Source organism: Xyrauchen texanus, chromosome 24, assembly GCF_025860055.1.
Source record: "Xyrauchen texanus isolate HMW12.3.18 chromosome 24, RBS_HiC_50CHRs, whole genome shotgun sequence".
Taxonomy (NCBI): domain Eukaryota; kingdom Metazoa; phylum Chordata; class Actinopteri; order Cypriniformes; family Catostomidae; genus Xyrauchen; species Xyrauchen texanus.
In genome coordinates, this window is record NC_068299.1 from 10,564,450 (window position 1) to 10,590,218 (window position 25,769).

Here is a 25,769-nt window from a genome sequence, read left to right on the forward strand (position 1 = left end):
CAATATTTTGGTGCATGTAATTACATATCATCCTTCATTTCATTTTGTGAAAAACATCAACATACAGTATTTATATAATTTATCACCCAGCCCTAGTATGTATGTGTATTTATTTTGTTAAACTTAAGTGCTAAATTTCTGGAAAAAATGATACACATAAATGAGCCAAATAAAATCTTCAAAATTAGAATGTAAGAATGCTTAGCGGATTAGCGGTAAGGTGTAGTACAACCCCAATTCCGAAAAAGTTGAGACCGTATAAAGGAGTGATTTGTAAATTATATTCACCCTTTGCTGTATTGAAAGCTTGAAAACATTACTATGCAAAGCAGAAGCCCTACATCAGCACTGAATGAATGCAGACAGATATGTACAAATTTTGGAGCAACATATACTGCCATCCAGCACAGTCTTTTCCAGGGACATCCCTGCATTTTCCTGCATTATTAAGCACATTAGATGGCAACGAAGACCCCGTGCAATTGTGCATAATGGATGAATGACATTCTATTAAAGTCCTATTAAAGTTCTATTAAAGCCATTAATTATAAAAATTGTTATCATAATTTAGTTTAGAAAGAAGTTTTATTCTCCTGTTTTATGATTGTAAACCATGTGCAAGTCAGTGGACACAAGGTATGACCCGCGCATGGCTCCACAGATTAATTTAGCTTTGCATGATCAGCAGTCATATGGAAACTGAATCGATGTTAGCCAATAATCTTGCAAGTACAGTTCTGAAAATGAGAGCTGGGCTGGAACAAGGATGTTGGCTATGCTTAGAATAGCATACTACCGGGGGCCTGGGTAGCTCAGCAAGTAAAGTCGCTGACTTCCACCCCTGGAGTCGTCAGTTCAAATCCAGGGCATTCTGAGTGACTCCAGCCCTCCTAAGCAACCAAATTGGCCTGGTTGCTAGGGAGGGTAGAGTCACATGGGGTAACCTCCTCGTGGTCACTATGATGTGCTTCTCGCTCTCTGTGGGGTGCGTGGTGAGTTGTGCATGGATGCCGCGGAGAATAGCGAGAAGCCTCCACACGTGCTATGTCTCCGCGTTAACACGCTCATCAAGCCACGTGATAAGATGTGCAGATTGACGGTCCTCCGCCACCTGGATTGAGGCGAGTCAATACGCCACCACAAGGACTTGGAGCGCATTGGGAATTGGCCATTCTAAATTGAGGGGAGAAAGGAGAGAATAGAATACTACCATACTAATGTTACTATTTGCTCTTATTTTTTCTTTAAGGATATACTGTATTATGCATACTGTTTAACATACTATTTTTAAATAATAGTAGGCAGTTTGCACAGTGTTCATTCAGTAGTGAGCTAGTATTCAATCCGAAACTAGCTGTTGAAACACCATTCCATATATTTAACATTCTGCACACATGATCAGTAAGCGTGAAATGAAAATGCTGCCTACAGCACTATAAACTTGTCGTCTTGGGTTCAGAGGTCAGTCCCGTTCTCAAGGACAGGAAGTGAGCTGTGATGTGCATTGAGGCAACAGAGATGTCCAGCGGGGGACAGAAACATGATTCTCATCAGCATTGAATCTCATATTACCTAATGTTCTGACACGCTCTGATTCTTATTATGGAACCATCTGAAGCCTGACTGAAATAATTTAGCTGTTAGACTTATTGCAGTGATTTGGAAACAAGCCTAAAGTTACTTAAGACAGTGAATTTATGGTTTGACTACAGTGGTTTTCAGTTTACAACCAATGAATACAACAGCATGAGCAGTTCATCCTGAGGCAGGAACATGAGAAACGCTGCAATACAAAGTCCTAAGATTTCTTAGAGATGTGCGGATCATAGCAGAGAAGAAAGTGAGAGACAGCACAACAAGTCCATTTAACAATATAATACGATTAATTATATAATATCAAGTTCATTAGCAAAAATGACTTTAGTGCTGTTAGGGGTCATTGAGAAACTTGATTTACAGAGACATCATCGATAGTTGCAAAGTATTTTCTGTCCCAGTAGGTTATGATTCCCCTTCTGTACATTTCAACAATTAATTATTATTATTATTATTATTCTGGCTGGACAGTAGTTCAGATTTGTACATTTACTGCCAATATTTGCACTGGCCCAACCATAAAAAAAAAAAAGATTAATTTAATTTTTAACAAGATTTTTATATGGGTCAGTCAAAAACTTTGTTTATAATGTTCAACTTGCCAGCTAGATATCTTTACTTTGTTGTTGTAAATTCTGCTGATTTAAGTAATATTTCACAATGAAAAAATTTCATAATTTTCTTACCCTTACGCCATCCAAGATGTGTATGACTTTCACTCTTCTGCTGAACACAAACGAAGATTTTTAGAAGAATATCTTAGCTCTGTTGGTCTATACAATGCAAATGAATGGGTACCAAATATTGAAGCTCTAAAAACCACATAATGCAGCATAAAAGTAACCCATAAATCTCCAGCTGTTCAATCCATGTCTTCTGAAGTGATATAATAATTGTGGGTGAGAGTTATTACAATATTAAAGTCTTTTTTACTGTAAATATCCACTTTCACTATCACATTCTTTTATTTTTTTGTTATTCCTATTCTTCATGCTTATCGCCACCTACTGGCAGGGAGGAGGATTTATAGTAAAAAAAGGACTCAAATATTGATCTGTTTCTCAACCACACTTATCATATCACTTCTGAAGATAGAGATTTAAACATTGGAGTCATATGGATTACTATTATGATGACTATGTGCTTTCTGGAGCTTCAAATTTTTGGTACCCGTCCACTTGATTGTGTTGACCTACAGAGCTGAGATATTCTTCTAAAAATCTTCGTTCAGCAGGAATGGCATGAGGGTAAGTAAATGATAAGAGAATTTAAATTTTTGCATGAACATTCCCTTTAAATATCTCACCAATGTTCAATGTTCAATGCCAAATGTTTAAGTTTGCGAAGCATAAAACAAGTATTGGAGTTTAGCATTGTTCTGATAGGTAAGTGACAATTCTGTCAATGGGCCCCAAAGTCTCTCATTCTGGCCCTGGGCTATCGGCCATCCAGCCATCCTTAGTGTTCTACTCTGCCTTCTATATCATCACCCTTCCTCATCCCACTGTCCAACACCTCAACACTGCACAAATGTGGAATGAACATGATGGTACATAATGGGATTATATGTTTGTAGGTGTTGGACTCGGAGCAGGATCCAGCCGAGCCGCCTCCGGAGGTGGAGGAAGATCTGGATCTGGAAAGTTTGGAGTTTGAGAATCCAAGTGACAGTGGACCAGATCTGGATGATGACGAAAGTGTTCTTAGCACCCCAAAACCCAAACTCAAGTATGATCAAGAGAGATTATGTACATCAATGTGTGTTCAGTGTAAATGCAATTTTTGTTTCCTTTTTTTTTTTTTTTCATTAAACCATCTGTTTATGTGTGTGTGCGTGTGTGTGTGCGTGTTTTTGTGATTTACAAGGACAATTTTGTAAGTTGCAAATTAGTAATTACAAGGGTATTATGCTATAAATGTGATTTATGAGGACATTTCTAGTGTCCCCATAATTCAAATCGCTTAAAAATCATACTAAACAATGTTTTATTGAAAATGTAAAAATGCAGAAGGTTTTCTGTGAGGGTTAGGTTTAGGGGTTGTGTTAGGTTTAGAGGATAGAATCTATAGTTTGTACAGTATAAAAGTCATTATGTCTATGGAAAGTCCTCATAATGATAGGTAGACCAACATATGTGTGTGTGTGTGTGTGTGTGTGTGTGTGTGGTTTAGGCCTTATTTCGAAGGAATATCTCTCTCTAGTTCTCAGACAGAGATTGGCAGCATTCACAGCATCCGCAGTCACAGAGAGCCACCCAGTCCAGTAAGAACACATACAGACATTAATTTCGGTATCTAGGATGTCCCTTACTTTTCCACTTTTAAGGTGGCAATGGTTAAAGCCCTATTAACTGAATAACCAACCCTAACTGACTCCATTGTCTTCAAAAGAAAGTTATTATATTTACTACTGACTTAATAACTAACCCTAAACCAGCCCATTATTTTCAAATAAAGCTAATTACATTATAATTACTACTTTATGATAAAGTATTCCTTTGGCTTACTTCTATTTTCTGTAAAGCTGGTTTGGAACAATACGTGTTGGAAAAAGTCTTTCTCTTTTCAGATGGATCCTGATAAAATGAGAGCTGTTGGTGGGAAGTTTCAGATGGATAATGAATCGGATAATGTTTCACTGGTATGTTCTTAACTGCCTCCAGATATTCACTGAATATCAGATGAAGACTTGCACACTCGTCTGCTTTGAGATCAGCTTTGGCAGACACACTAATGCTGAATCATGTCTAAAAACTCCAGACTCTCCACACTGAACATATCATTAAGACTGACTTTAATACTTAATCAGAGCTTGTGAACAAGACCACAAAGATGTTTGGTGGTTGTAGCTTGAATCAATGTAACTTCGTAAATGTGTCATGTTTGTTTCTGACCTTTAATTACATGTCTCTGTGTCTCTGGGCTGTCAGGGTCATTCTGAGGTTTTGACCCCTACCACAGAGTTGGAGATGATGGACAACATGGACACTTTCATGCAGAGGCTGCCTCCTATAGGCAGAATGACCAAAACGGAGTCTCTAATCATTCAGTCAAACCGGTGAGGATACACATACCATTTTTCACAGTGGTGAAAGGATTAGTGTACACGCATTTTCCAATTAATAGCAGCTGTAAATTTTTGATTTTATTTTTAAAGAGGGCTCCCACTGGTGGTGCTATCTGATTGTGGTTTGATCAGTTAATTTTACCCGCTAGTGCTGTAATGTGAACCACTTTCTCCTTAATTACGAAGGGTGGAGCCAAAGCTGGCAGGGCGACGGGGGCGGAGCACATCTCTTAAGGAGAGGCAGCCGAGTCGACCGCCCAATGAGAGAGCCAACAGTCTGGACAATGAGCGTTCATTTGACACACGCTGCCACCTACAGGTAAGACAGAATGTCAGCGCACATAACAAATGCAACTAATCTCATTTTGGTTTAAACTTACGTTTTATATAAAAACAATTCTCAGTGAATGGATTTTGGTCTGCGTTCTGGTTAGATTCCACGCAAAACAGTTTACGACCAGCTGAACCACATCCTGGTGTCAGACAGCCATCTGCCTGACAGCATCATCCTCATCAACACCTCTGACTGGCAGGGCCAGGTATGATTTTTTATTAGTTTTTTTTCTTCCCAATTCCCAATGCGCTCCAAATCCTCGTGGTGGCATAGTGACTTGCCTCAATCCGTGTGGCGGAGGACGAATCTCAGTTGCCTCCATGTCTGAGACAGTCAGTCCTCACATCTTAACACATGGCTTGTTGAGAGCATTACCATGGAGACGTAGCGCGTGTGGAGGCCCACGCTATTCTCCGTGGCATCCACGCACAACTCACTATGTGCCCCACCAAGAGCGAGAACCACATTATAGCGACCACGAGGAGGTTACCCCATGTGACTCTACCCTCCCTAGCAACTTGGCCAATTGGTTGCTTAGGAAGCCTGACTGGAGTCACTCAGCACGCCCTGGATTCGAACTTGTGACTCCTGGTGTGGTAGTCAGCGTCAATACTCACTGAGCTACCCAGGCCCGCAGGGCAAGGTATGATTGTCAATATGTCTAATTGACATGTATATCTAATTATATATTACTCAACTCAATATAATGCCTATTTTTTGGAGAATCCAGTGAAGTAAACACTTAAATTGCTTATTATTATTTGGAATTATACAGATGTAACACTTGACCTAAAACCAAAAGACTCTAATAATAAAACTAATATTATAAAATTAATCGTTCTGGCTAAATTCTGATTGATGAGCCTTATTCGAAACAGTTAATAAATAGTTGGTATATGCATACTCTCACTACTAAACAGTTTAATATCATGTTAAATCTGCAAGTTTGGGACACATCCTATTCTGTTTTTTCATATGAATCTATAGTTTTTTGTAAAAAAGCTAGGTATAAATAAAGTAAAGCCCACTTGTAGTCATGCAATCTACCATGGTATAAACTGAATAGCGAAATCTTTACCTGTTGACCTATTTCATGTTATAAACTGATATAACGCTCAGCCTTAATGGTAGATCATTTATCATTATAAAAGCTCCCTTTCTCCCGTTTTCATCTTCTTTCTCACAGTATGTATCTGAGGTGTTACAGAATCACAGTCTTCCTGTTGTGTGTACATGCACTACGGCTGACATACAGGCTGCATTCAGCACCATCATCTCTCGCATACAAAGATTGTGAGTCTCTCAGTCACTCCGAAACAGACACACATACACATTCTTTTTTTAATTGCTGCTATTTAAGGTTGAACATATTTCATCTTTTTTTCTGCTTGTCTCTGTCTAGTTGTAACAGTAACTCGGTCACTCCAACTCCAGTGCGGATCGGAGTGGCAGGACCTCAGCATTACCTGTCTGCTGTTTTGCGTTTATTTGTTGATCACCTGACACACAAAACCCCCAACTGGCTTGGATACCTGCGATTCCTTATCATCCCTCTTGGTGAGATGGGTCGGGGGGAAGAAATTGGTAGACGATGAGGACTGACTAGTAAAACCCCTCCAGAACTGCTAAAAACTGTAAACATACTCTGTGTGTGTGTGTGTGTGTGTGTGTGTGTGTGTGTGTGTGTAGGTGTTCATCCAGTGGCTAAATATCTGGCCAGCATAGACTACAGATATAACAATCTGTTCCAGGACTCTGCATGGAGAGATCTTTTCAGCAAACTAGAAGCGCCAACCTCAGGTAACTGTTTCTCTCACACTTCTTTCCTTCCTACCATTGTTCCTTTCAAATTACTCTTGCAATTCCTTCCATCCTTCCTTCTGTCCTTTCCTTCTTTCTTTCCCTCTTTCTTTCTTCTCTTCTTTTTCACTTCCTCCTTCCTTTCGAGTTACTGTTAAAACAGGAATGGAAACCTTCCATTCCTATTTTGGAATGCCCAATTCACAGTGCGCTCTAGGTCCTCATGGTGGCGTAGTTACTCACCTCAATCCGGGTGGCGGAAGACAAATCTCAGTTGCCTCCACGTCTGAGACAGTCAATCTGCGTATTTTATCACGTGGGTTGTTGAGCGTGTTACCTCAGAGACCTAGTGCGTGTGGAGGTTTCACGCTATTCTCCGCGGCATCAAGCACAACTCACCACACGCCCCACCGAGAGCGAGAATCACATTATAGCGATCACGAGGAGGTTACCCCATGTGACTCTACCTACCCTAGCAACCGGGCCAGTTTGGTTACTTAGGAGACCTGGGGCCGGATTCACGAAATTGTTCTTAAGAGAACAATTAAGGCAGTTCGTAGGAACATTCTTACGAACTTCTTATAATTTATCCTAAGTACAATTTTTGAAAAATTCTTAAGTTCTCAAATATTCTTTCTTTCTGTCTTTCTTCTTTCCTTCCTTCCTTCCTTTTTCTAACTTTTCTTCTTTCCTTACTTCCTTTCGAATTACTGTTACAACTTCCATGCTTCCGTCCGTCCTTTCTTCTGTCCTTTCGTTCGTTCTTCTCACTCTCTCAGAATGTGGATGTCTCGCACCATAAGTTTTAAGTCTAAAGTCATTTGTAAATTAGAATGTTTAGACATTTGTATTTTTACAATTTTAAATACAATTTTACCATTACAAATTTACAAGATGTACAAGAAGATTTCCAAGATTTTGGTCTTTGTCCCACCTTCTTCTTCCAACTCTCCAAACAGTTCAGGACAGTCCAGATGTGGTTTCCAGGGTAACACAGTATATGTTGGGGGCAAATGGAGCTCATCAGTTGCCCATAGCAGAGGCCATGTTAACCTACAAGCAGAAGAGGTAACACATGCAAATAGAAACCTCATCTATGCTTATACAAAGAATCAAACTTTTCAGTGGAGGCAACGTACAGGCTGTGCTGAATACACTGAATATAAAATATCAGTGTGATTTTAAAATTGATAATTCAACCAAAAAGAACATTCTGTCATCATTTACTCAGTCATGTTGTTCCAAAACTATTTTACTTTTTTCTTCCATGAAACACCAAAGGAGAAGTTTAGCAGAATGTTCAAGCTGCTCTTTTCCATACAATGCAAGTAGATTGGAACCAGGAGCTGTCACGGTCAAAATGTACAAAAAGACACTATGAAAGCATTCTAAAAGTGGTCCATACAGCTTGTGCGCTCTATTCCATTTTATTGAAATGTTAAGTTGTTATTCACTGAAAATATTGCCTTGAAAATCATGCTTGACAGCCATGGTCGCCATTGACTTTATTTTGTAAGGAAAAGAGCAGCTTAGACATTATGCAATAAATTATTATTTTTATCGTTCAAAGAAAGACGTGAGGGTAAGAAAACGATGACACAATTTAATTTTTTGGCCATATTAGCTTATTCATTTTACATTGTACCATCTTTGAAAACGTATTCAAAGATTATGAGTGTCTATAATTGTATTTGTCTAAATACAATTAAAAATATATCAAACTGATGATATGAAAAGTGCTTTGAATATGTGTTAATAGAGGTTGGGTTTACTGCCAGGTGCTCTACAGATGCAAATATCTGGTATTCCACTCCACTTAATCAGATGTGTTTGATGATTGTGTTGAAGTTCATTCTTCCAAATATTTGCATCTGTAGTGAGCATCCTTCTTAATGTCATGTTTGGACCAAGCATGTTAATGTCACTGTTTATCATCTCTGTATGTAAATAACATACTTTATTTCTGTTTATTTTTTCTTTTCCTCGCCCTCTCTGAAGGAAAAAGAGCTTTCATTTTGATTTTGCAGTAAGGTATTGTGGTCTTCCTGCCTGTACTGATATCGTAGCCAATCAGACGCATTTCTTAATCTGTCTCTTTCTTTTTATTTCTCTCTCTCAAGTAGTATTAATGAGCATGTGTTAGCTGAGAGGGAGCAGAGAGATGCTGTTGAAACTATGATTCTATCCACACTTTCTTATTCAGGGTCAATTCTGGGGCAAAACATTTCAGTATGCTTGTGAATTCAAAACTGACAGAAATCTTCCAAACTGCTGGCTTTTTACATATTTTAAACCAGCAACAAAATCTGACAAAAGTAGTATCATCAATTTTGCTTCTTTAGCTGAAAACAAGCTTTAAAAACTGTTTTCTATGTTCGTGAAGTTAATGCACAAGCATGTTCGAGCAAAAAGTTATAAAGTTTGTCATCCTAAAGCTTGAACGAGAATTAGCTTTTTTCGAGCCATTAATTTCCTCTTATGGGTTTTTAGAATCATATAGTAAAATTGTAGTAAAATAAGGACCACAACTACAAGAAGTATATGAGTTTAAGTGTTTGACAAATCAGACAACCATTGTAGTTCTTATGTAGCAACTTATTAGCAACTTTCGGAGGGAACCCTTGGTAAATTAGCCTTTCGAGTTGGCCTACAAATTGACAACATGACTGAACAGCTCTATGAGATCAGGCAGTGCAGTGATTGGCTCTTTTAACTAAAATGTGGGACTTTCTTTTCTTCAACCATTTTCTACTACCATACTGAGTGTAACCATTTTTCCTGTTCAAGTGGTTTGTCTCCTCTTTAGCCTCTTTCTGGTTTTTACCCTTAAATAATGTGTTAAAGTCTGTAGTGTGGAAAGAATCTGAATGTTTTATTGGCTCTCTTGCTACTCTGGGTTATGAATATTACCCCCGTCATGCTCTGTTCACCTCTGTCCTTTAGCAGAGCACGCAATGTGCAGTTTAGAGTGTCATTTTTTTCGATATAAAATATTTGATCTTTTTCCAGCTTAACAAGCAGAGACACTATTGTAGGTTAATTCCCTGCGTCGGAAAATGCAGCAGAAGTTACACGCTTCCCCTTTAAGCTTTAAAGATTCAAAACATAAATATTCTTAATTCCGTGTCGTCTGAATAGCAAAATGAATGATACAAATGATCTCAAAGGATTCCAGTTTAATATCTTTTTGAGCAAATGATGAGGTGAACAGACCATATAATGGAGGTAAAATTATTTCTTCTCTTTCTGTCTTCGCTAGCTCAGTTTTCTTTTTCTCCCTTTGAGTGCACTAGTGATCAATCAGAGTAAACTGCACAACACTCTCTCTTGATTCTCCAAGCAGGTGCTTGAAGTATTGCTGCTGATATTGGCTGAAATCTCTGCTATTGGTTTCATCAGTGTCTCTGTATTCTCTGAAGTGCTTAATAGACCATCTGTTGCACCTTTCAAAACTGACATTATTTCTGAACCGATGTGGGAATTATGTGCTACTCCCTGTATTTAGGCTTGTGTTGCATTGATTTTGGGGTGATTGGCTGGCACCTGTGATTCTTTCTATTCTCCTCTAGTTTGCTTCTCCTCTGGGTTTTGCTCTTCTAAATATCAGAGATGGTTTAAAACATGAGATGTCAAAAATGTCACATTTAAGCAGTGGCGAATTCCCAGGCCTAGCAAAGCCTTCTCTGCTGGCCTAACATGCCAAATAAATAAATAATAATCCTTTTCATTCTCACCTTTTTGCTTATGTATTTTGAATCGCTTTTCACTCTTAATTAATCTACAAACAAAACGAAAAGTTTATCCAGTCCAGAAATTATTCCTTGATTCTTACAAGTGAAGTGTGACACAAGTTCACAAATTGTATGCATGAAGCAGCGAGTGAGTTTGAGCTCCACCCCGTCAGGCCTTCAGAATTTCTTCAGAATCCCTCAACAGAGCAAATGAATGAGCAACTAAAGTCAGACTGTCAGATTCATCAGCCAATCAGATTGATTTATTTGTTATTGGTGGGTGTGATCTTTAGGATATGTCCCGGTCGAGGCCTTCTAGCTGGCCTTGAGTGATGCAATCATGCTTTATGTGATGTACGTAATTTGAAAGCCAAGAGTGCGAGAACTCGCCGACGAGTCGGTTGTCATCACTTCCGCTATTGTGGTTGAGAAAGAGATCCTTAAGGATTTAAAAACACGAGATGTTCTGTATGACTGTGTGATTGCTTAATTTATTAAACCGGAAAGGAGGACTGATTTTCACTTCAAGTAAAATTTTAAGTGCATTTTGTTCATTTAAGTGCATTCAAATGTTGTTTTAGCAACATCAGGAGTATTCCAAGTGTAAATTAGGCTGCTTGAGCATTCAGTGTCGGATCAAGTTTTGAAAAGTAGTGCTGCGTTCCAGTCAACTCAAAGTCGGATTTTACAACTTCCTACTAGGAAAAGTGCAATGGAATGCATCTAAGTAAGAATTACAACTTTTAGGCTTCTGCAGAAATTCTCAACTCACAAAAACATGTTGACACTCAGGGAGATATACAAAGAAAGTGATAAACATTCACTTTATTAAGTAATATTGATAAATGAGTTTGTTACCTCATTACATGAAATTAAAGCGTGTTTAACAAACGCCTGCAGAAACAGGTGTATAAAACATTATAATCTCTTTTGATAATTGAACACCTGAAGCACAAATGCTAACGCTGCAGCATTGTTTATCAGTTGGGTTGCTAGGAGACATCTCTAATGAGAGTCAAACTCCTGCTAAGAGTTTACTCCTCCCTAGCTCTCTAACGGGAGCATTGCAGTTATGAATATCGGGGAATGGAATGCATTTATGGTCGGAGATATCAAGTAGGAATATCCCACATCCAACTTGAATGGAACGCAGCATAACCGTGTACCCTGACGAAACGAAACATTTAAATCGCAAATATTATTAGATAGATTTTTCCAGGTATTATAGACCTCCTTGGTAGATACATATGAAAAAAATTATGATTTTTGAATGTCTGTCCGGGAGACGTTCATTTCACAAAACAGTCATGCTGCAATTAAAATTAGGCTTGCTTGAGCATTAAGTGTCATTTGAAGTTCTGACTTGCGTGCGTGGACTTTTTTTTTTTTTTTTTTTAAATGTCAATTGGTATTATCAGTTAGCTGCAACATAATGTATGATGCCCAAAGGCATAGGGTGTCTTATTCATTGTGGAACTGTTTTCTTAATGGCACGAATCACACTGAAGGCCTAGACTTCAAATGCACAGCCTACCACCTCATTTAAGAGAGAGTGAGTAGTGGAATTCAGAATAACAGAAAGTCCTGTAGGTTAGATACAGTATAGCTTAATAAATGAGTAAATGAAGTGTACTGCTCTCCCTCAGAAACCCTTTTTGTGCTTAAGATATTAGTTGTCATTATTGAATTATTCTGTGTTTAATGATTCTGTATTTCTGAATCTGTAAGTACATACAAGTATGTTACAAAAACACTTGTGTCTAAAGAACTTATAAGTAAAGAAACACATTTTCATGCCTATTGTAATACTACTATTATTGTTGCTAGATTTAGCTTTAGATTTAGACCATCTCTGGTTCAAGTTGCCTAAATCTGAGCCATGATTGGCTGGGAATGCTGCTTTGTTTAATTTATTTTTGTGGAAGCTTCTATGGAGTGGATGGGGCAGTTGCATAATGAGAGCAAGCGATTGGATGAACGCTGGCATGTCTGTCTTTGCAGCATTTCATTTCAGCATGTCTAAGATGTGCTTCATTGGATCTCTAATTAGTCTTATGTGTTTAATTGATTGTTGAGATGGCCTGAAAGTGACAGGACAGACAGTGGGAGGGACTAATTGGGACAGAATGGAAAGTGGGATGGGCTTGGAGTGACAGAATAGATAGTGGGAGGGGATAGGAGTGAACAAAGCAGAAAGTTGGAATGCCAAAATAATGTTACAAGTCTTCTCTCAGAGTTTGAAAGGTTCCTCTCTACTTTGGGTTTGTGCTCTTTAATAGCTTAATTGATTTAGTTGGTTTAATGTATTAATAATTTAACCATGTGTTCAAATTTCTCTGTTCTCCCTCACAGTCTTGATGAAGACTCCTCTCAGAAGTTCATCCCTTTTATTGGGGTATGTCATCCAGACCTTGTTTCATTCTCAAATGTAGTTTTTACAATTAAGTATATATTGCTGTGAGATGTTTTTGTAAATGTTGTATTTGACTTATATTGCCTGTGTTTTAAATCTGTCTGTAGGTGGTGAAAGTGGGGATTGTTGAACACACTTCTGCCACATCTGGTGAGTTAAAGGAGTTCACCCATCATTATCAGTATTATTCTCTCATCATTTACTCACCCTTATGCCATCTCAAAGTCATATGACTTTTAATTCTTCCATGAAACACAAACAAAGATGTTTTGATGGAGATCAAAAACATGTGAATATATCCATTTCAAGCTCCAAAAAGGCAGCATAAAGTTAATCCATACTACCCAAGTGGAGTACTCCTAATCCATACTACTCAACTATTCCTCGCACGAGACACATAGCGCAGTACACTTGCTCTGCCCATTTATATGCACAGGATATGCCCTCTGAGCATGTTTCAAGCACAAGAATGTGAAATCAAGCTTCAAATCATAAACACGACCATTTTTTTTCTAGTGAAAAGGGTGTTACATTTTCTCGCGCAAAACCGATCCAATTGCTTCAGAAGACCTGGATTAAACCACTGGAGTCGTATGGATTATGTTTATGCTGGCTTTATGTCCTTTTAGGAGCTAGGAAGTGTTGGACCCCATTGAATTGCATTTTATGTATATATTCACATCATATCTCCATTAAAATATCTTCGTTTGTGTTCCAAAGAAGAAAGTCATACGAGTTTGAGACAGAATAAAAGTGAGTAAATGATGAGAGAATTATAATTTTTGGTTGAACTATTTCTTTATGGTTCACTCATTGCCCATTATATGTCAGATATCACTTAGATTGAACCTATATCTAAATTTTAATTTCCTAATTAATATTTAAGATTAAGTTTATAAATGATCTGTGCATATGTGTGCGCATAGGTGATTCAGACGATGCTGCTCCTGTGGGCTCTGCTCTTCTCTCTTCTACTCCTCCTGCACAGATCTCCCCTTTACTGAAAGAAGCATCTCCAACGCCTCCCTCCTCTCCCTTAGTGCATGTGTTCAGGTATACACACACACACACACACACACACACACACACACAATGCTTTAATACACTCATTAAATACCTGCCATGTATCTCGGATCTCTTTAGTCTTTTAGTTTTGTGTTTGTGGCTGCAGTTCTCCTGGAGGGGGCCAGGGGGAGCTGATGGGTCTTCAGGTTGATTACTGGATTGCTCCATCAGAGAGAAAGAAAGAAGTGGAGAAGAGAGACTCCTCTGCCAAAAACACTCTTAAGTGCACCTTCCGCTCACTGCAGGTTAGCCGCCTCCCACTGGGCGGGGCAGAGGGGGCTCATCAGCCCACCATGTCCATGACTATTGTAACCAAAGAGAAGAATAAGAAAGGTAAGAAAGTTACATAGAAACACAAGATTACATGCAATAAAATACACAATTACGCGGTAGTGTGGGAACACATTACATTTACACTAGTACGTTTGTTTTTTTTACTGTTTTTGAAATGTAAAGTGTTGTTGAAGTAAATTTTGTGACTGTGTCTCTGTGTTCAGTGATGTTTCTGCCTAAAAAGACCAAGGATAAAGAGGCGGAGTCTAAGAGTCAGGTGATAGAGGGCATAAGTCGACTCATCTGCACCGCTAAACACCAGCAGACCATGCTGAAAGGTGAGCAACCAATCAAATTTAATCAAAACAACAATTCAGTAAAATCAGCAAACTGTTCTAATATCTTGAGGAATAAAATGTTCCTTGATCTTTTGAGATAAGAGTTTATTGTATCATGAAAACTTACTGTAACTTTCAGAACTCAAAACTTCCTCCCTAGCCTACAAAGACCATTTATTTGATGCTAGTCTGCAAAAACGTCTCATTTCTGATGTCAAAAACCTGAAACAATAATATATGACTGCTCACATTTCAATGACTATTCAGCATTTGGAGACTTCGTTTGGCTCATTTAATCACATAAGGTAATGAGGAAGTTGGATTGATATTATTATTCATATGCACCAGATAACAAAGATAGTAAATTGTGTTTAAGTCTGCCAAACCTTGTGCTGTGGCTATGTTTATATAGAAGATGTAGAAGAATGTTCCGGGTTCAATACAAGTTAAACTCAATCGACGGCATTTGTGGCATAATGTTGATTACCACAAATAAATTAAGTTGACTAGTCCCTCATTTATTTGAAAAGCAAAAGCAAAAATGTCCATTACAGAAAGGCATAAATAATGGAAATGCATCATACCAGTCAATAAACATTAAAATCCATATGGTATAACCATATTACTGTAAACATAATATGTGTTAAATGATTTTAGTGTGATAAAATTGCTTATTTTACATTTTTATTTATAAAAAAAAAAAAAATGTGTCATCCCCTTTTCTCCCAATTGCAATGTCCGATTCCCACTACTTTAAGTAGGTCCTCGTGGTGGTGTGGATTCTCGCCTCAATCCGGGTGGCGGAGGACAACTCTCATTTGCCTCTGCCTCTGACTATACGGCATAATTTGAATAACAATACGTTTTAATGCTTGAATTACAGACACACAAACATTTACATTGTGATTAGCTTGTGTGGTAGCTCACCTCATAGAGTTTTGGACTTTGTACTCTGATGTACGCGTGCGTACACAAGTGAAGTTGATACGTGAGACAAAGTGTCATAGAAGCGACACAAGATGAAATTGGTAGCTTTAGAAAATGTACTCTTCCTTTTTGCATTTTGTTTTTGGACACTATCGGTTAGATTTACGCATTAAAACCTCTATCTAATATTCACCTTTCAAACCTCTTCTGATTACATAATTTCACTCGCTGTTGCCCCCTCCCCCCGCTGAACATTTCACTGGGAATCTGCAGCAATCAGGATGTATAAGTTTCTTACTGTAACTGTGGTTTTGAGATGAGTAAATATTTGTGTGTGTTTATCACATAAGGCGCATTAACAAAAAGCAGTCTGTTTAATTGCAAGGGTAAGGAGTGGGAAATGGTCATGAAAACGTTTGGTTACGTATGTAACCTCCGTTCCCCGAGGGAGGGAACGACACGTTGTGTCGGAGAAGCGACACAAGGGGTCTCTCTTGAGCGCCGATATTCACCTCTGATCTATTGAAAAGGGCCAATGGGAGTTGGCAGTCAGTATTTGCATACCCCGCCCGACATACGGGTATTTAAGCCGGGCAAACACGGGAGTTCATTCAGGATTTTTCTGAGGAGCCGAAATGGTCCGCCACAACAGTGGCTCGGTTCAGCGACATGGCGGAGGAAAGACACAACGTGTCGTTCCTCCCTCGGGAACGGAGGTTACATACATAACCAAACGTTCTCTTCTGTCGCTGTCTCCACATTGTGTCGGAGAAGCTGACACTAGGGGACCCATTCCAATCTTGCCATGCGCTGAACCGCGTAACGTGAACCGCCGATACAGAGGCAGATTTCATCCAGTGCCGCGCGATCGCCTGTACCTGGCTGCACGCACTCTTCCCCAATGCCCCATAAGAACATCTGAATCCTTCTAGTTACCCTGGGAGGGGAACAAGGCGATGTTTGCCAACATGGGAACGGGCCAGCCTGGCTGGGCCTCTTTTCTCTATGTTTCTTGCATAGAGCAATCACGGCCGGGCCCTTACACGCATATAGGGAAGGGGTCTTACCCAGACCCCGCGGAGACCACACCTGCCCTTTTTCTTGGGGAGGAAAAGTGGTAGACACGCCACACGGCCGCCTTAGGGCTCGTGGTGGAAAGTATGGTGCGGTGGTAGATCCAGCCTCGAAGGGGGAGTTGCTACAGCACGGCGACCGGGCAGCTGTAACTGCCTAAGGGAGACACAGGGGTCCGCCGTAAGGGGACAGAACCGTGGAATTACACACAGGGGAGTCCGAGCAGGAGGCCTTACCTGTGGAACACCTATACCAGTACAGGGTAGCCATCAGGGTACCCGCAGTGGCTTGGGTCGGCGAAGTTCCTCCGCTGAACCGCTGGACCCGGAGGGCTAGGGAGGAATCGACCAGGGGCCCGACTCGGAGTGGGGCGCTCTGGGAAGAAGGCGCACTACTTTACCTTGATGTCAGGAAAGGGCGCTGAGCCAAGCTGATCCACCCGGCCGGTCGGTCTCACGTGTTACCGAAGTTCTCACGGGCTCGACCTGAGAAAACACGAGACGCTAACCGACTCAACGCTGAGGTTGTAAAACCTCGCGAAGGTGTTGGGTGTTGCCCAACCCGCGGCTCTACAGATGTCTGCTAGGGAGGTGCCCTTGCCAGTGCCCACGAGGACGCTAACACCCCTTGTTGAGTGAGCTCGACCGCGATATGTAGGGGCGCCGCCTGGGTGTGATAAGCCAGTGTGATGGCGCCGACAACCCAGTGGGCGAGCCTCTGTTTGGAGACGGCATTCCCTTTCTGCCGCCCCCAAAGCAGACAAAGAGCTGCTCAGAGCGCCTGGTGCTCTGTGTGCGGTCCAGGTAAATGCGCAGGGCGTGCACTGGACACAGCAATGAAAAGCTGGGTCTGCCTCCTCCCGGGCAGCTTGCAGGTTCACTACCTGATCTCGGAATGGTGTGGTAGGAACCTTGGGCACATAGCCCGGTCAGCGTCTTAGGATCACAGACGTATCTGCCGGACCGAACTCCAGGCAAGTGTCGCTGACAGAGAACGCTTGCAGGTCCCCGACCCTCTTGATGGAGGCGAACGCGATCAGCAGGGCCGTCTTAAGAGAGAGGGCCCTGAGTCCAATTGATTCAAGCGCTCGAAGGGAAGTCTCTGGAGTCCTGCCAAGACTACCGAGACATCCCAGGAGGGAACTAGGCCTGGCCGAGAGGGATTCAACCTCCGGGCGCCTCTCAGGAACTTGAGGATCAGGTCGTGCATACCCAAAGACTTGCCGTCTACAGGATTGTGGTGGGCGGCAATGGCGGCAACATACACCTTGAGGGTGGACGGGGACAGCCTCCTGTCCAGCCTCTCCTGTAGGAACAGGAGCACTGACTCGATTGCGCATCTCTGCGGGTCTTCAGTTCGGGAAGAACACCAATCTGCGAACAAACGCCACTTTAGGGCGTGAAGGTGCCTGGTAGAGGGGGCTCTGGCTTGGTTGATTGTATTCACAACGGTCACCGGTAAGCCGGCTAGCTCTTCCGCGTCCCGTCCAGGGACCAGACGTGGAGGTTCCAGAGGTCTGGGCGCGGGTGCCAGAGCGTGCCCCGGCCCCTGAGAGAGGAGGTCCTTTCTCAGGGGAATTCGCCAGGGAGGAGCTGTCGCGAGAAGAGTTCCGAGAACCAAGTCCGAGTGGGCCAGTAGGGGGCCACTAATGTGACTTGCTCCTCGTCCTCCCTGACCTTGCACAGCACCGGTGCAAGAAGGCTCACTGGGGAAATGCGTACTTGCGCAGCCCCGAGGGCCAGCTGTGTGCCAGCTGCCTGTCCCGAGGGGAGCCTCTGTTAGGGCGCACCAGAGCGGGCATTGGGAGGTTTCCTGGGAGGCAAACAGGTCTACCTGGGCCTTGCCGAACCGCTCCCAAATCAGCTGGACCGACTGGGGTGAAGCCTCCACTCCCGCCGGGCAGGCTTTGTCTTGATAGCGCGTCCGCCACGACGTTGAGCTTGCCGGGGATGTGAGTGGCGCCCAGCGACTTGAGTCGCTGCTGGCTCCATAGGAGGAGACGGCGGGCGAGTTGTGACATGTGGCGGGAGCGTACGCCGCCACCGTGGTGCTGTCCGACCTCACGAGGACATGTTTGTCCCGAACTAACGGGAGGAACTTCCTGAGAGCAAGAAGGACGGTCAGCAACTCCAGGCAATTGATGTGCCAACGCAGCGGGGCCCCTTTCCAACGGCCCGCTGCTGCGTGCCCACTGCACACGGCACCCCACCCGGACCGGAGGCTTCGGTTGTGACCAGGACGCGTCGGGACACCTGCTACAGGGGCACTCCTGCCCGTAAAAAGCAGAGGTCTGTCCAGGGTCGGAGTGTTTTGAGGCAGGCGGGGGTGATCCTTACCTGATGCATGCCGTGGTGCCATGCTTGTCTCGGGACTCGAGTCTGGAGCCAGTGCTGGAGTGGTCTCATATGCATCAACCCCAGCGGCGCGACCGCCACGGAGGACGCTCATATGCCCCAGGAGCCTCTGGAAAAGTTTTAGAGGGACCACTGTGCCTGGCTTGAAGGAAGCGAGGCAGTCCAGCACCGACTGAGCACGCCGCTCGTGAGACGTGCTGTCATTGAGACTGAGTCTAACTCCAACCCGAGAAAAGAGATGCTCTGAACCGGAGTGAGCTTGCTCTTTTCCCAGTTGACCTGAAGCCCCAGCGGCTGAGGTGCCGGAGCACCTGGTCTCTGCGGATGCCGGCTACTCGTAGCGGGGCAAGGGCTGCCTCTGCGATCTTCGTGAAGATGCGAGGGGACAGAGACAGGCCGAAGGGGAGGACTTTGTACTGAAACGCCTGGCCGTCGAACGTGAACCGTAAGAAGGATCGGTGTCGTGGTAGAATTGAGACGTGGAAGTACGCGTCCTTCAGGTCTACTGCTGCGAACCAATCTAGATGCTGAACGCCAGCCAGAATATTTCTCTGCGTGAGCATCTTGAACGGGAGTTTTAACAAGGCCCGATTGAAAACTCGCAAGTCCAGGATTGGTCGTAAGCCGCCGCCTTTCTTGGGTACAATGAAGGGCTGTAGAAACCCTTCCTCATTTTGGTTGGAGGGACAGGCTCTACCGCGCCCTTGGCTAAGAGGGTTGTGATTTCCGCAGACGCCCCTGAAGGGTGGCGGGAGCCGGGCAAACTGAATTGCGTAACCGAGTCGAATGGTCCGGTGCAGCCAGCGTGATGCGTTGGGAAGCGAAAGCCACGCTTCCCAGCTCTACGCTTAGGGGCACCAAAGGGACGAGTATTTTGGATGTACCCGGCGGGCCTCGCGAGCGGGCGGAACAGGTAATGCAGCGTCGGGCGGCTTCGTTGCGCCTGAGGCTGAGGTGCTGAGAATAGACTCAAAGCACTTACCTTGCTCCGCGCACCCGGCAGGGGCGGGTTCGTGACTGAGGAAGAGGTCTGATGCTGGCGCCCTCTGGACTCGCCTGAACCGGCCGGCCGGGGACAGTCGTGGGCAGGCGGAAGGCAGGAACGCCGCGCCTGGTGTACCGGACTGTCGTAATCTGAAAGCAGATTGCCGTGAGAACGGCATTTGCGGGCCAGGTGACCCAGAGGCAAAGGAAATAGCTCTATTATTGAGAATGTGGAAAATGTAAAAACAAAGGATTCTCCTCCCGCCCTCCACCGGGAACGGAGAGGTCTTACCACCTCGGAGCTAACGCCTCGGTCTCTGGGTCGGTCGCCTCAGGAGCACCTGGGAGCCTTCCGGTCCTCGAGGGGGTCCGTGAGATGAGGGGCGTCCTCTTTCTGCGGGGAGCTCAACGTAGGGCTGAGAGCTAGGCCCGCCTCGCTCGCTGGAGGCGAACACCACTTCCTTTCTTCCTTGAAAGCCACAGGAGGACGCCCTTGGCGCAGCAGACAGGGCATGGCCCCTGGCGGCAGGTTTGGCGGCGGGCAGGACGTGTGACCTGGCCTCCGTCTGTTTCTTCACCACTGAGGACTGCTGGGTGGAGTCGTCAGGTGGTGTCGCCGAATGGAGCTGGGAGACTGGAGAGTTTTGAGAAAGTGTGCTTTGTCAACCTCCTGTGCTACGACCAGATCCAGTCCATTTGTTATGTTTCTGGACCACGAGGGTGGACATCGCCTGTCCGAGTGCAGTTCCTGCAGCACGTCAAGAACAGGACTACCTAAGTGCAAATCTTGAAGTGCCTTGGCCCGGTGGACTTGCAGGGAGGGGCCATGGCATGCAGGGGGGGAGCGGTCTGGGACCGTTCTACCGCTGAGGGTAGTGAGAGCGGAGGAGCGAGGGAGCTTGGCTCGCTCAGCTTGTCGTGCACGTCCGGGAAGGAACGGGGGGGGCGCGCGGCTGTGGGCGGCGCACCAGCCCGTGAATCATCAAGCCCGGGGAAGCATAGCGGATGTCCGTGCGTCAGGCTCAGACTGGGCAAGCAGACACGTAGGTGGCGGCCCAGGCGAGTTATCCGCATCCGATGCCGCTGTGACGCTCTCCGATGCAGCGGTGATGTCGTCATCCAATGTCCGGGAGTTCCAGGGACCGGGCGGCCGGCCGTTAGGCGGACCGCGCTTATCCCGAGCTCGTGAGGAGAGCAAGCAAGCGTGCAGGGGGGGGGCGGGGGGTTTCGAGCGGTTTTACCCGGCAAACGCAGCCCGCCATTATCCCGGATCATCTTCATCGCCAGCGGCGCCTGCGTCAATCCCGTAGGAAGGAGGCGAGGAGCGGAGGGCGGCTGAAGTGGCTTTCTTCCTCACAAGAAAGCAGAGATCGCAACGCTGCTGCAGCAATGTTCTCAGGCTGAAAACATAACCCATTGGAGAGCATGTTCATCCCGTGGGAAGGAGGCGAGGCGCGGGGGGCGGCTGAAGCGGCTTTCTCTCACTACAAGAGAAAGCCTACGACCACAATGCTGTCATGGCTATGTTTTCATACTGAAAACATAGACCATTCATAAAAAACGCTGCCTGCGTGTTTCGCAACCCAGGTACGCCAGGCGGTTTTTATGACCGTCAGAGGTGGAGAGAAATCACCGCCTCCAAAAACTACACAGGGGCGGAAAGGCATCTTCAGAAAGACGCGTCCTGAAAAGGACGTTCAACGCCGCTGTGTTTGCTCTTTTAGAGAAATTTACTCTTTTAAGGAAAATAACTCTTTTAATATACACAGTGTGTATGTGTGTCTGCGCTGTCGGCTCGGGCAACAATGCACGCCGTGCAAAGTGAAGGAGAAAGCCACTGTTGTGCGCCGTCAAGATCCAACAGCATGCAGATCGCCAGAGGAAACAGGAACGCTTTTATAGTGGTGTGTAAACTCGCAGCAACTGCAGACAGACCATCGGCTCGAAGAAATTTTCTGAATGAACTCCCATATTTGCCCCGCTTAAATACCTGTATGTCCGGGGGCGGGGTATGCAAATACTGACTGCCAACTCCCATTGGCCCTTTTCAATAGATCAGAGGTGAATATCGGCGCTCAAGAGAGACCCCTAGTGTTGCTTCTCCGACACAACATGGAGAGAGCGACAGAAGGGGAACCTAAATTATGACTTTTTTTGTGCAAAAAAATAAAACATGAATAATAATTAAATATAATAATAATAATAATAATAATAATAAAGTATGAAATGACCACTTTAAGTAAACAATGTTTGTATAAGTATAATGAGTTTGTTTGTCCCCTCTCTGCAGTGTTGATAGATGGAATAGAATGGAATGATGTGAAGTTTTTCCAGCTCGCAGCTCAGTGGTCATCTCACGTGAAACATTTTCCCCTGGCCGTCTTCGGACCCTCCAAAGGGCCTTACTGACCTACAGCCACACATCTTCACTCCTCTGTGCTACGGCTGCCTTCACTCCCAGTGCTGCCTCATGGTTTTATTTAAATATCTGCTTATGATTTGCGTCAGTTCTTTATTTTATTTCATTGATATTGATTGTGATTGATTGAAAGACTTCATGCAGTTTTGGCAACGGGGTGTATTTCTTGAGCTTTTAAAACAGTTTATGAAGAAAAGAAGACTAATGAACTGATTCTTTAAACTGATTTAACTCCATAACTTGTGAATTTTGGGGTGGTTTGGGTCATTCTGCAAACTTTCTCTACACATCTCGGCATCATTTCAGCAGTTGACGCACTCATGAGTGAACTTACTAGCGTGAGGGGAACTGTGCATAGTCATATACAAAAGACAGAATCTGGATTTCATTTCTTTTAAAAGGATTTTCCATATGTAGTTCCTGTGGAATTACTTTGCTTTGTTCTTGAAAACTGCACCAGAATGTACAGGTCCTGAAAAACATGATCTTTATCAGTATTTTTGTCTGGTTTTCCAGTAAAAATATCGAAATATCCTTTACTTGAGAAGCAAAATTGTGTACGATATTAAGACTTGTTTTCAGAGAGTATATCTTGAATTGCATTTGTTTTGTTACCCCATTGGCAAATAATTTCTTCTTGTTTTAAGGATAAATGTGTGAACATTTGTTAGATTTATGCCTAAAACAAGAAAAAAGAAAAGAAAAACTATTTTAAAATATATTCTCATGCAATTTTTACACAATTTTGCTCAAGTAGGCCTAAATTTATCTTTTTTAAGGAGGTTTAGATATTTTTACAGGAAAATAAGAAAATTAAGAACATTTTTGATAGAGAAAATTATTTTGTTCCATCCTCTTCTTTTTTTCCTCTCTCACTGTGTAACCTCAACAAGCTCAGAGGGGCTCTTGAAGGTTAACTGTGTGTGTGTGTGTGTGTGTGTGTGTGTGTGTGTGTGAGAGAGAATGTATTCACTGAAGGTACTAAAAGCTAAAGCACTTTTAAAACATTACTAGATTGTGTTTCTGTTATAATGCTTCCTGTGGTGCACAGCGCTGTTCACTCCAGGTAAAAACTGCAGCAAAGCCTTGTTGGAACTCTGCAAGAACTGACAGAAACTGGATTGAGTGCCTTAGACTCACCACTGTCACACTGTGTGCTGCACTCTTCTTTTTTAATTTAACCGTTTCTTAGAATGAAATGTATGTTCTATTTTATTTGTTGGCTTGTTTAGGGGTTTTTTTTATTTATTTTTTTTAGATATCCAATGTTTCCCCAGATGTTGAATTGGATTTTAGACAATTGTGCCTAAAACTTGATGACCTGGAGACCAGGTGAATCATTTGAAAGGTGATTCTCACAAAACATCTGAAGTCTGAATAAAATTTCACCCCAAAATCTAAATAAATAAGCGATTTTATTTTTATTGAATTATTTGGACCATTTAAGATTTTATACGTTGACATTATTTTGACAATTAAGTACATTTGCCACATTCTTATTCATGTTACTCTAATGAAAATAAAAATATATATTTAAATTGTTTAAAAAACTAAAATTAAAATAAAATGCACATCATGGTATTTGTTACACTGCCTTTAACTGATACTGATTTTGAAAAAAAAAAAAAAATATTGAGAGGAAAATGAGAATGAAAATCACCCTTGAAAATAAAGGGAATTATAAAACACTGAAGCAAAATGTCCAGATGCATTATCTTAGTAAGTATTTGGGAAGGAAAATTTGCAAATATAATGAAAATAATGTCACAATTCAAAAACATCTTAATGGTCAAGTAAGCTTAATTTTCTCCATTATTACATAAATATAATTTCATATTTTATATTTGAAATGTGACCTGGACATGTTTTGTGAGATGCACCCAGAAACACTAAAAAGGAGCCACATAAATATAATTAATCTCACTAAATGTAGCATAAAATGTACTGTGTTCCATAGCTTTAGTGCTTACTGTATGCCTGCCTTTAGGTGACATGAGCACATGTACTGTAGATGCTAATGTTTTAGTGTTCTATAGGTTTATTGAGGCTCTGAACTTTGTCAGTTTCTAATCCAAAGGATTGTGAGATTGAGATGTCCTCATTATACGCAGATAGTGCAGTTTTCAACTTGAATGATATTTGTGCCTCAGTTGCTCCATAGTGAAAATGTCAAAACAAACAAATCCAGCCCATGAGGGAACTGTCCCCTAATTCAGCTCACTGATTCACACTTGTCACAATTGATATAGGTTAATGCCCAAACTAATGATATCAGTATTTTTATATGTCTGGTCAATAGAGGTTTGATGGCAATACCTCATGCTTGTTCAAAGTGTAAAAGTTTCATAACTTTTACACAGTATGTAGTGAGCTGTGCTGATGATGTCAATTTATACAGAAATTAAAGCTGTGCTAAAGAACTGTTTGTTTGCTGTTTAAATGAATACCTGCCACTAGTATTAGTTTGTTTTTTATTATTATTAAAAAGTATAATATAAATGTATTTTAGTTTTTTTTTTTATTTAAAGATTCTGCTCCAGTTGTGGGGGATTCCTCATATAAATTTGTATTTGTAAAAAAAAAAAAAAAAAACCTGTTACTTGTAAAAAATACTACCACAGTTATTCCTTTACTGGAACTTAATAAAACTACACACACTAAAATGTCTTTGTTTTGGTTTCTGCTTGTGTTTTTGCACTGCCTATTTAAGTATTTAAATATTTTAACCAAACCCGTTTCCCAAGGTTTTTATATCATTTTAAAATACCATATTAAAAACTTTTACAATACAGATATGTGTAATGTGTATTTGGGGTACCAAATGTAAAGTGTGCTACCAAAAAAGATACATGTAGCCAGAATTGACTACAGAAACTGCTATATTTTGCCAGATTTAACTAAATCAGCATAAGAAAAAGGTAAATTTTTCAAATGTCTAACTTTTACAGTAAATGCACAAATTAAATGTAAATGTAAATATTATATTTTTGTAATTCTAAGCTAAATATTTAGCTAATATATAGAATTGTTCATATTCAAACAAGGGTAAATCTGCTCTCCTTATATGTAAATACAAATAAACACACTGAGCACTTTTAGGAATACTTGTATACCTACTTATTCATGCGATTATCTAATCAGCCAATCATATGGCAGCAGTACTTAAAATCATGCATATTTTTATATAGAACATTTACAAACGCTAAAGAGACTAGATAGTTTGTTTATAATATATATATATATATATATATATATATATATATATATATATATATATATATATATAAAGCTATTAAAAAAGGTTTATATTGGACACGCAGTTCACACACACCGCTATTACAACAACAAACAAAACAAACAAAAAACTAAAATTGCACTTTCTCTACGGTCCCTT

At 42.1% G+C, this 25,769-nt stretch overlaps 1 protein-coding gene across 4 annotated transcripts in view; it reads left to right on the top strand.

The window, feature by feature from the left end:
* Positions 1–25,026, top strand: part of LOC127618113 (phosphofurin acidic cluster sorting protein 2-like) — a 52,479-nt gene extending 27,453 nt beyond the window's left edge. For 2 of the 4 annotated variants that reach the window (XM_052090383.1, XM_052090384.1), the window contains exons 9-25: positions 3,173–3,324; positions 3,769–3,859; positions 4,166–4,237; positions 4,527–4,654; positions 4,850–4,982; positions 5,098–5,202; positions 6,184–6,290; positions 6,400–6,554; positions 6,687–6,797; positions 7,757–7,865; positions 8,796–8,828; positions 12,881–12,923; positions 13,049–13,091; positions 13,868–13,994; positions 14,113–14,339; positions 14,504–14,617; positions 22,247–25,026. In XM_052090383.1, the coding sequence (XP_051946343.1) occupies positions 3,173–3,324; positions 3,769–3,859; positions 4,166–4,237; positions 4,527–4,654; positions 4,850–4,982; positions 5,098–5,202; positions 6,184–6,290; positions 6,400–6,554; positions 6,687–6,797; positions 7,757–7,865; positions 8,796–8,828; positions 12,881–12,923; positions 13,049–13,091; positions 13,868–13,994; positions 14,113–14,339; positions 14,504–14,617; positions 22,247–22,365 (1,869 nt within the window). In that variant the 3' untranslated portion in view covers positions 22,366–25,026. The remainder of the gene's footprint in view (positions 1–3,172; positions 3,325–3,768; positions 3,860–4,165; positions 4,238–4,526; positions 4,655–4,849; positions 4,983–5,097; positions 5,203–6,183; positions 6,291–6,399; positions 6,555–6,686; positions 6,798–7,756; positions 7,866–8,795; positions 8,829–12,880; positions 12,924–13,048; positions 13,092–13,867; positions 13,995–14,112; positions 14,340–14,503; positions 14,618–22,246) is intronic. The other 2 variants (XM_052090385.1, XM_052090386.1) reach the window with 2 other exon arrangements.
* Positions 25,027–25,769: the final 743 nt, after the last annotated feature.